At 33.9% G+C, this 10,829-nt stretch overlaps 1 protein-coding gene across 1 annotated transcript; it reads left to right on the top strand.

Annotated features, from left to right (window-relative positions):
- Window positions 1–8,116: 8,116 nt before the first annotated feature.
- On the top strand, window positions 8,117–10,330 carry LOC141665543 (uncharacterized). The gene is made up of 4 exons (XM_074471527.1): window positions 8,117–8,415; window positions 8,542–8,863; window positions 9,121–9,510; window positions 9,896–10,330. Exons 1-4 carry the CDS (start codon window positions 8,117–8,119, stop codon window positions 10,328–10,330), a joined length of 1,446 nt encoding a protein of 481 aa, XP_074327628.1.
- Window positions 10,331–10,829: the final 499 nt, after the last annotated feature.

Below are 10,829 nucleotides of genomic sequence, written 5' to 3'. Positions count from 1 at the left end.
GTTAATTGGTCAATTAATTCGAATATTAAATAATTAATTGATTTAATTAATTATAATTAATTATTAATTAATTATTTAATTAGATTTAATTATTTCTTTTGATTTAAAAATTCAGAAAAATAGTTTTGAGCTTTAAAATAGTATTTTAAATTATTTTCAAGGCTCGATAATTATTATAAAATGATTTTAAAGTCAGATTCGGGTATTCGAACCCTGTTAATTGTTTATAAATGATTCAACGACCCGTTTTAATTTCGAAAGTATTAAATATATGAAAACCCCCGAATCTTTTTTGAAAAAAGTATTTTTATCGAATATCTTACGTGCTATGTGCTAAATGTGACCCGATTGGTGTACGATATGCTTATATATGTATTGTTTAACTGTTTTAATTATAACTTTCAATACGTAAGTCGGATTTGGATGAAACGAAGTTTAAATAGAAGCTTATAACGAATAGAATAAAGTGAGAAAGAGTATTGATAGATACTTGTGATGTCTGAACAGAGTAAGCGAAGCGTAAAAAGGGGGAGCAGATAGTCGGTGATTAGGAGTCGGTGAACGAGTGCAAGTAAAGCAGTAGCAAGTCGAAATAAGGCAAGTGTTCTTAACCTTCTCAAGATATGTTGCAAGTAATTGATTGGTTCTATTTATATTGCAAGTGCTTTGAAGCATTTAATCCTAAACCCTGATTCCAATTATTGATCTTTGAGCCGTAAGCCTTATTCTTTGTAAACCATTGATTGTTGAATACCCAGATACAAACCACATATATATAATACTACTCCACAAATACATACTAACTATATACCGATCACTGAACCGAAATTGATTAACATACAAACCTTTATACCTTATACATCAGAAGACTAATCCTTATAAACACGAGACCTTGATTTCTCTGTTATCTGATTCTTTTACCAGCTGATAGCCAATCTTTGTACTTACCTTCTTGTTGTACCCTTGTAATGATTGCAAATCACCTTATGCTTGAAGACCAACATTTTTTCTGATTCTGTTTATTGTTTTACATTTTTTAATCTGTTATTGTTATATAATTGGATTGTTTTATAATTGTGGACCAGATTCGTGGTCAGGCCAGATTCGTGGTCGTATTAGGCCAATATGTGTCTTGGATCCAGTATAGAGAGCAGAGTTGTGTGCCTTGCTCGGGGTTAGTGCGTGACTGATCAACAACCTAACCTTGATTTTAAAAATAAAAATTGAATATCCATCATTGCCGATAAAGAAACTTGTTAACCTAAATCATTTCATTTGATCATTGTTTAATCTCAGTATTGTCACTGTGACTTGTTGAGCTAGTTAGCTCATTTATGCGATTATGTTTATGTTCTTTTCCAGTTAAGAAGGAACCCGTTGGTAGCGAGGATCCCCAATCAAGTGTCCGAGCTAGGATTCCAGGTTGAGAAGGAATAAGCTAGATGAAGACTTTTGTAATAGTTTAAGTTTGAAAGTTTGTAAGAATGTTTATTATTCAGATGTAAATTAAAATAGATGGGTTTTGGTACGTTTGTAATATAAGTATGGTTGAAGCTTGTGTGCATACTTTAACCTATTACGATCTGTGGATGAAGGTAAGTAGGGTCACTGCATATTATTATTATTATTATTATTATTATTATTATTATTATTATTATTATTATTATTATTATTATTATTATTATCATAAGCAGGTTTATATATTGTGTCTATGTATGTTGTGAACCCTAAACTTCTGACCCGGATTTGGAGGGCGTCACAGGTGCCAAGCACGAGATTTTCCACTCGCGATGGATGTCTTACAAACTCCTAAATCATACATATATCACAAAAAAACTATTGTGCTTGTTTGTGTTTGTATGTTCAATTTTAAAAATTCATAGTTAAATTATTTGATATTAATTATATAATAATATTAGTCAGTTATAATTAAAATCAGTTTATGTAATTTTCTTTTTATCTTATAATCATGATACTGTTTTAACAATATTAGCCTTAAAAAAGTGAGTAAGAAGGGTTAGGGTTTGTTAAAAAGAAGGACTTATGTTACTTTTATCAAAAGTCGGACGAGAAGAGAGAAAAGAGATGGAGAGAAGAGATCGAAACTACGAACAATAATATCTTATTGGACATTACAGATCTGTAGTTTAAGGAAGTAGGGTTCTTGTGAATGAAAATTATAAATTCGTTGGTTAGAATTCATGATTAATACGCTTTCGAGGTATAAATTATTTGCTATCATCTTTATCCTCGTATTATTACAAAACATTTGTAAGTGTATTGTATTACAATATGATTCTTGAAAAATTTGTATGTTATCCACTTTTATTGTAATTTTATGTTCTTGGACTCTCTGGAAAGGTCTTTACTTTATCTTTGACTTTTATTGTTTATAATTTCTGAAATTCTGCTTCCAAGTATCCTAAAATTTGTCATTTGCTTAATCTGTTGCATTTATTTGTTTTGGTTCATCCCAACTTTAAAATTCCTAAGAAATTGAATAATTGTTCAAATATTATGAATAATACCATTTTGGAAAAAAAAATTCAATATAAGCATTTTGTGTTCATCTTCCAATGCTAACTTATGTGATTTCGATGTCTCAAATAGCAAGATACTAATGTAATAAGGGCTGATCATTTTAAGTAGTTCACAATTGTTTAAGTTCTGAATTTGTTACTTCTTCATTTGTTACCAATCTGGAAAGTTCTTAAATTTTTTTACAATTTTCTTATATCATTCTTTTTTCATTCTAATTCATCTTCATATATAAAGTAAATTGGCATGATTTGGAACTGATCATGTAACGACCGAGAAATTACGCTTGTATTATATCTTAATAAAGGTGATTTATGTGTATTATTATGTCAGTAAGTGTGTTGACTCATAAGACCCTAGCTGCTATGTGCTACGTGTTATCTGTTTCGATCAAAATATGTTTCGGGTATTTATCGAGTGTTTTGTTATAAATTATATGTTTTATTTCAAAATTTGTACAACCCAAACAGTGTTTTAAAAGTCAATATTTCAAAAAAAATCATTGGTCCTATTTTGCCAAGTATGGCCTATGCCATATCGATATTCTGAACACCTAGACGTTTTATAAATTTTCTTATTTCGCGACAAACGACTTTTCCGGGTTCCTTCGGGTGTTAAAAACCCCACAAAAATTACATTTTTATTTTTGTAGGATCATGAAATTATCAAACATCATTTTTCTTTGTATTTTTGTATTATTCACAATTTTTAAAAAAAATTGGCATATATTTTTTATTTATTAAATATTTAAAAATTCATAATCAATATACAAAAATTATAAAAATTGGGGCGATTTAATTTTATTAGATGTATAATCAGGGCCTTAATTTTATTTAGGGGTATTATTTTTACTAGTATAAATAGCTAATTATTTACTAATTAATTATTAATTAATCATAAAAAATCAGAAAATTCAAGAAAATCCCCAATTCTCTGAAACTAGGGTTTGGAGTTCTTGGAATCAAATCGAAGTTTGAACGTCATTCTATACACCAAAATGATCATGTAAGTACTTGTTGTGAAGCTCTTTGAATTCTCTACATGATTCTGTAATCAATTTTATCGTTTGATTAATTGATTTTAAAGTCGATATTTCGGGTTTAATGTTTTAATTTGGGTTCTGAAATCCGTTGATTGTTTGATGTTTATGTTGCTATAAGTAATTAGATCATCGTGTTTGGAGTCGATTCATGCCGGTTCCGTCGATGTTGGCTTCTATTTCGTGCTCGCCGGAAACCGCCGTTGTCGGCGGCGTTTCTTGGTTTCTCCGGTTTCAACAACGACGAGGAAGGAGGAGGAGTGGTCCTGTGGTGTTGAGGAACAAAAACGCAGAAAAAGCAAGCCAGGAAATACGAGTTTTGTTGTTGGATTTCATTGCCGGAACCTGGGTTCGCCGCTGGGTTTTAGAAAAGACCGGCGACACAGTTCGTTCTTGAAGATCCAGAGTCGACCCGGTTTCAACTCGGTGGTCGACCCGGTTTCGATCCAAAAACCCCCATACTCATTTCCAGAAAAGTGTTTTTGGATTTTTTAATTAATTTTTATTTTATAAAAACAGAAATTTAGTTTTAATAAATAGAAAAATCAAATAATAATTAGATTAAAAATCTGAATTATTTTGTAAATAATTTTTAAATTATTTTATTAATTTAGAAATTCGAAAATGTAATTATTTATTTATTTATTTATTTATCGACTTAATTATTTATTATTTATTATTTAATTAATTATTCAATAATTGAGATTAATTAATTAAATCGATTAATTGTTCGATAATTTATCGATTTAAGCGAGTGACTTGTAATAATTCGAGTTGCGTTTCAGATTTTAGGAATTTGGAATGCGAGTAGCGATTTATTTATTTACGTATGTTCAGATTACGTAATATTTATACGTATCGATTAATTTATTATAAGTAATCAATTTAACTAGATAATTTGTAATTAATTGTAATTAATTTTAAAAATTAGGGAATAATCACTTTAAAATATGATAATTCTTAGTTAATTATTTAAAAATGTAATTAATGTTTAATTAATTGTGATTAATTAATTATAATTAATTAATAATTGATTAAATCTTATTTATTGCGTAATAATTAAACCGTCTATCCGATTTAAGTGAAACGAAGACCCTTAAACTCGGAAAAATGACCGGATTCCATTAAAAATAGTTATAAATCATGATTCTTTCGAGAGCGAGTCAGCTTATGATAATTATTTGTTTATAGACCCTATTATTGAAAAAACTGAGTCCAATAAATCCTGAAAAATTAGGAATCGAGTCAGATAGTGTTTGTTAATATAAATATAGGTCTAATATCGATTCTAAAAATAATTATAAATTTAAATTGATTATGTGCTTTATGTGCTATATGATTATGTGAACTCTTTGTGTTAGATAATTATATACGAGTCGGATAAAATCGTATGGGTAGATGATAAGGGCTACGTGGTATTAATCTGAGATACGTGTACGATGTAGGTTGACTAAACAAGTATATTTCCTTGATATATTTAGCACCAGCGAGGCGAATCAAGACAGAGATAGGAAGTTGTTAGCTACCCGAGGCAAGACATATACCAGGAAAGTATTTCCCCTATTCTAAGTTCAGAATAGTGAATTGCTTCCAACTCTTCATGACAGCTACACCTTGATAAATCTTGTTCACAAACATTGATCCCCAATTATTGTTCCTTTATTTTTATTTCATTTCGATTCTTGATTTCTCTTAATTCATTGAATCCTCTATTCATATTCCAATAATTACATATACTCTGATATATTCTGATGTTATGATAAATCAAAAGTATATCGAATATTCCGGATGCTAAACTATGGACTGGATGGTTACGATACAGGCCGGGTATGAACTGGACTCTTGAATATTAGGCCATAGTGCCTGGGTACCCTATATGTTGGTGGGGTCTATACCGTTGGGAATAGATCCACACTGTATCCTGACTGATCAGCACGTTATAGTGTATATATTGGTTCTTGTGTCCAGTCTCGTTCATTTGGTACTCGCCAGTAATGGCATTCATTGTCCCTCACAGAAATAGATGGTTGTTCAAACCAGCAGATTATCGGTTCATTTATTTTTCTTTCTTTATAGTATATATATATTGTTGCAGACTTGTTGAGCAATTTTAGCTCACCCCTATTATTGTTATTCACCTTGTTTTTCAGTTAAGGTTGAGAATAAAACCCATCTGAACCCGAGTAATCAAGAATCGGGTCAAGCTGCGGGACCCTCTAATTCCAAGAGTGTTTGTCCCTATCCCAGAAGAGAGTTTTGAGATTCCAGAGCAAGTGTAATAAGATAAGTATAGTTGTAAATTAAACAAGAGATATTTAGATTAAAATTTGAATAGAAAACTGGTTTGTAATAAAGGGAGTTTGTAAGACAGTTTATTTAGAATTGTTGTAATAAAGTTGGTGTGCCGTTCTTGTTTTAAAACCTTAACCTTGAAAAGATCCTGAGTAGTAGTAGTAATGGGTAATTATATATTTATATTATAATTATACAGGTTCAGTAAGGTAGTTAATGTTCATAATACCCCGGATTTGGAGGGTGTTACAGTTGGCATCAGAGCCTAGGTAATGGCCCCTGAAAACAAGAACATTAGAGTTAAGATAAGATATGAAGATAACATAAGATAGGAATAATGGTATTAGGGTTTTGTTAGTATCTTAGATTAGGAAATTATAAGTTTTAGGAATGGGAAATGACCTTTTTCATGTGTTATGATTATTGTCTCATATGGCATCCTCAGCATCTTCGTCAGAGAGGACAGAGTCCGGACCCGCATTGCCACCAGGGTCAGTACATGTATTTCCACGTGTGCCCCACCACCACCACCACTACCTCAGGGATTAGCACCACCAGCTTTAGAGCAGTTTCCAGTTCCACCAGTAATAGAGGTACCTGACCTTATTGACTATTTCCCCTATTTTGAGCCAGAGATACCTCAGCTACCGCCGCTAGAGTTTCTGAAATTTGATATACCTGATATGGTTGACTTTCCTCAGTGGGATGAGTTAGAGTCCTAGATACCAGTACAGCAGCCAGAGGTTCTACCTCCACATCCTGATATAGTTTCAGTTCCTCAGATGTTTGAGTCACCGATTCCACCAGTGTTGTTTCCAGCACCGATAGCCATTTATGCTCACGTTCCCGGAGTATATCAGTTTCCACAGGCCGAGTTTATAGATGAGGTCATTGATCAGCCGATGCCGCTACCTACCAGAGGTTCAAAGATAGATCTTTATGAGCCACGGACTGTGCCCTATCAGTAGCAAGCTAGGCTGAGGGAGGAGATATAGATGTGGAGAGACCAGGGCAGGAAAATTCTCGAATTATTTGAGAGCAGAGAGTTTGACCCAGTGAGAGCCTTGCAGCCAGACTACATTATGAGAGAGCTACTACGATAGATTTACCGAGCAGCTTTACAGGAGGTTGCAGAGTTGAGACATGAGGATGTCCGTACTGATGCAGTTTATCGTAGAGCGATGAGATTGATAGAGGCAGTATTAGAGTCACTTCAACAGGAGATAGACCGAGTGCCACCTGGATTTTGAGATCGGCCAGACAACAAGGTGTTATATTATATGTGATATATGTAGATAGAGGGAGCATAGCATATTGTGACTAGGCTTGTATGTGTGTAACATCTAGTTTGACTGGTAGCAGTAGTATGAATGATATGATGTAGACCCTTTTGTATCAAGCACTAACACCTGTAGCTGGTGTCATATATAAATATATAATTACCTTTTTCCACTTTTTCTTTTATTTTTCAGTCTCTCAAGCATTTACATCTACTTTACTGTTTTATAATTTCTATATCTCAAATGTTGTTTTTATTTAAAACAATGTTGTACCATTTATTATTCCAAAAAATTTCAATTATACCCAAGTGATTTAATTAAACTTCAAACTGTTTTTAATTTCTCGTTTTAGATACCTGGTAAATTATTTTCTTTCCAATATCAATTGTTTAAATTCTTGTTTTAATACCCTACAAATTGTTTCTTTATTCAAATCACCTATTCAATAAATTTTTATTAAAAGAACCATTTGTTCTATTATCAGAACCATGGCACCAAAAAGAAAAACTAGAATTGAGTCATCCAATGACAATACCGAAGGCCAAAACAACAATCACCAAATGAACAAATGTTTCACTTGATGCAACAACAAATAGTGATGATGCAACAGTTAATGCAACAACAACAACAACAGTTTCAGCAGCAGATGTTACAGAAACCCCTTCGTCCAGAGCCACAAGCACCACCAATTATACCTGTGGTTACTTTTAAACAGTTCCAGTCGGTAAAGCCTCCGGAATCTGAAGGTTCAGCGGATCCTACTAAGGGAAGAGTATGGTTAAAGGAAATGGAGAAAGCATTTGCGTTGGTTAAAGTGGAAGAAGATCAAAAAACGTATTTTTCTAGTTACTTCTTGAAGGGATAGGCTAATTACTGGTGGGAGTCCAAGAAATCACTAGAAGGCAAAGGTGTGGTAACTTGGGACAGATTCACAAAACTTTTTCTGGAAAAATATTTTCCTCGTTACATGAAGAACCAAATGGAAATTAAGTTCTTAGAGTTGAAGCAGGGAAATTTTTCGGTCACTGACTATAAAGACAAGTTTACTAAATTGGCTAGGTTTGTTCCAGAGCAGGTAGATATCGATGAGAAGCGGGTTAAGAGATTCCAACAGGGATTAAAACCGTGGATTCGTAGCAGAGCAGCGGTGTTCGAACTGATGACCTATACAACCGTAGTTCAGAAGGCCGTGATAATTGAGGGAGAAAGTGAAGCATCCCAAAAGGAAAAGGGACCAGGAAGTTTTCAGAACCGTTTTAATAGAAGGTCGGGATTTTAAGCCCGGGGAAATGTAAATTTCAGAAGGTCAGAACAGGGCAATCAGAGGATGTATAACCGACTCCCAACCCCAAATCAACAAAGAATCATTCGACCACCAATACCTGACTACAGAACATGTGTGAAGAAGCATACTGGAATTTGTAATAAGCCAAACATCACGTGTTTCAAATGCAAGCAGAAGGGACACTACTCTGGGGAATGCCCAACAGTGAAGACCGAGGTCACTTGTTTCCAGTGTGAAAGAAAGGGACACATCGCTAAGGACTATAGAGGAGTAACAATGATAGCCAGTGTTCCAAGAGTTTTGGCATTACCTCCGCCACCACAGCCGAATCAACATAGGGCAAGGACTTTTAACATGTCGATGAAAGAAACTGTGCAGAGTCCCAACGTGGTTGCAGGTACGCTTCCTGTGATTTCTGTAGATGCACAAGTATTGATGATTCTCGAGCCACGGGATCTTTTATTTCTGAAGAATTTATTCATAAACTATATTGTGAAATTCAACGGTTGGACGAAACGTTAATTATAAAGTTAGGGAACGATGATCAAACTTTGGTAGATCGAGTGTGTCCAGGATGTGATATCGAAATAGTGGGATATCATTTCTCAGTTGACTTGATACCTTTAAAGTTAGGAGAATTTGATGTTATTTTAGGAATGGATTGGTTAGCCAGTAACAATGCTCAGATCGATTGCGCAAATAGAAAGGTGAATTTACAAATCGAGGAAAATACAACAGTAACATTTAGAGGCAAGAAACAGAAGCAGAGACTTTTAACGATGATGCAGATGAAACGATTGTTACATCAAGGATGTAAAGCTTATTTAGCCTATGTATTGGATACAGAAGAAGAAAGTCCGAAGATCGAAGATATACCTGTGGTTTGTGAGTTTCCCGATGTTTTCCCAGATGAACTTCCAAGACTACCTCCGGATCGAGAAATCGAGTTCACCATTGATTTGGCACCAGTAACTGAACCAGTTTCAAATGTTCCGTATCGAATGGTGCCGATTGAGATGAAAGAGCTAGCAACGCAGTTGCAGGATCTTCTCGATAGAGGAATCATAAGACCCAGTGTATCCCCATGAGGTGCACCGGTGTTGTTCGTAAAGAAGAAAAACGGCAATATGTGATTATGTATTGATTATCGTGAGCTGAACAGGTTAATAATCAAGAACAAATACCCTTTACCATGGATCGATGATTTATTTGATCAACTGAATGGAGCGGCGTGGATTTTAAAATTCGATTTAAGATCGGGTTATCATCAATTGAAGATCAAGGCAGAAGATATTCCAAAGATAGCTTTTCGAACGAGATACAGACACTACGAATTTCTTATGATTGTTTAGACTGACCAATGCCCCAGCAACATTCATGGATTTAATGAATAGACTGTTCAACAAGTATTTGGATAAATTTATCATTGTATTTATTGATAACGTCTTGATATACTTAAAGACTGAAGAAGAGCATGCAGAGCACCTGGGAATCACTTTGGAGACATTGAGAAAAGAGCAGTTCTATGCGAAATTTTTGAAATGCGAATTCTGGTTAGAGGAAGTGCAATTTCTAGGTCATATAATTAGTGTTGAGGGAATTCAATTCGACCCAACAAATATTGAAGTTATTTTAAATTGGGAAAGACCAAAGACTCCGATGGAAGTTAGATGTTTCTTGGGATTAGTTGGTTATTACAGAATTTTTTTTGAAGACTTTGCAAAGATAGCCACGCCATTGACCAAGTTGACTCGGAAGAATGAAAATTTTGAATGGAATGAAAAATGTGAAGAGATTTTTCAAGAATTGAAGAATCGAGTAGTAACCACACCTGTACTTGTGTTACCTGATGATCAAGGAGACTTTGTCATTTACAGCGACGCCTCCTATCAATGACTTGGATGTGTGCTAATGCAGCACGACAATGTAATCATATATGCTTCTAGACAACTAAAGCCTCATGAATAAAAATATCTGATGCATGATCTGTAACTAGCAGCTATTATATTTACACTAAAACTCTGGAGACATTATCTTCATGGCAAGAAATGTGAAATCTACACGGATCATAGGAGCCTGAAGTATATTTTCACGCAAAAAGAACTCAACATGAGACAATAACGTTGGCTAGAGCTAATCAAAGACTACGACATATCAATCAACTATCATTCAGGTAAAACAAATGTTGTAGCAGATACGCTAAGTCGAAAGGAAAGTTAAATCTGTTAACATCCTCAGAAGAATTGGTCAGGGAATTCAATAAAATGGAAATTGAAGTTCATATTCCAGAAAGCTCCACTGAAATAAACTACGCAATGACATTTCAGCCAGAATTATTGGAAAAGTTAGGAAGGTGTCAAAAAGAAATAATGAAACATGAAATTGACAATTTGAC

The sequence above is a fragment of the Apium graveolens genome, chromosome 6 (genome assembly GCF_009905375.1).
Source record: "Apium graveolens cultivar Ventura chromosome 6, ASM990537v1, whole genome shotgun sequence".
In the NCBI taxonomy this organism is placed as follows: domain Eukaryota; kingdom Viridiplantae; phylum Streptophyta; class Magnoliopsida; order Apiales; family Apiaceae; genus Apium; species Apium graveolens.
This window is presented reverse-complemented; position numbering and strand designations above follow the sequence as displayed.

Bases quoted from the DNA above. Each gene is read 5' to 3' on its own strand.
- LOC141665543 (XM_074471527.1), top strand. From the start codon at position 8,117: ATGAAGAACCAAATGGAAATTAAGTTCTTAGAGTTGAAGCAGGGAAAT. The intron at 8,416-8,541 runs GTCGGGATTTTA...ACCTGACTACAG, and splicing joins CAGAACCGTTTTAATAGAAG to AACATGTGTGAAGAAGCATA. The intron at 8,864-9,120 runs GTATTGATGATT...AACAATGCTCAG, and splicing joins TGATTTCTGTAGATGCACAA to ATCGATTGCGCAAATAGAAA.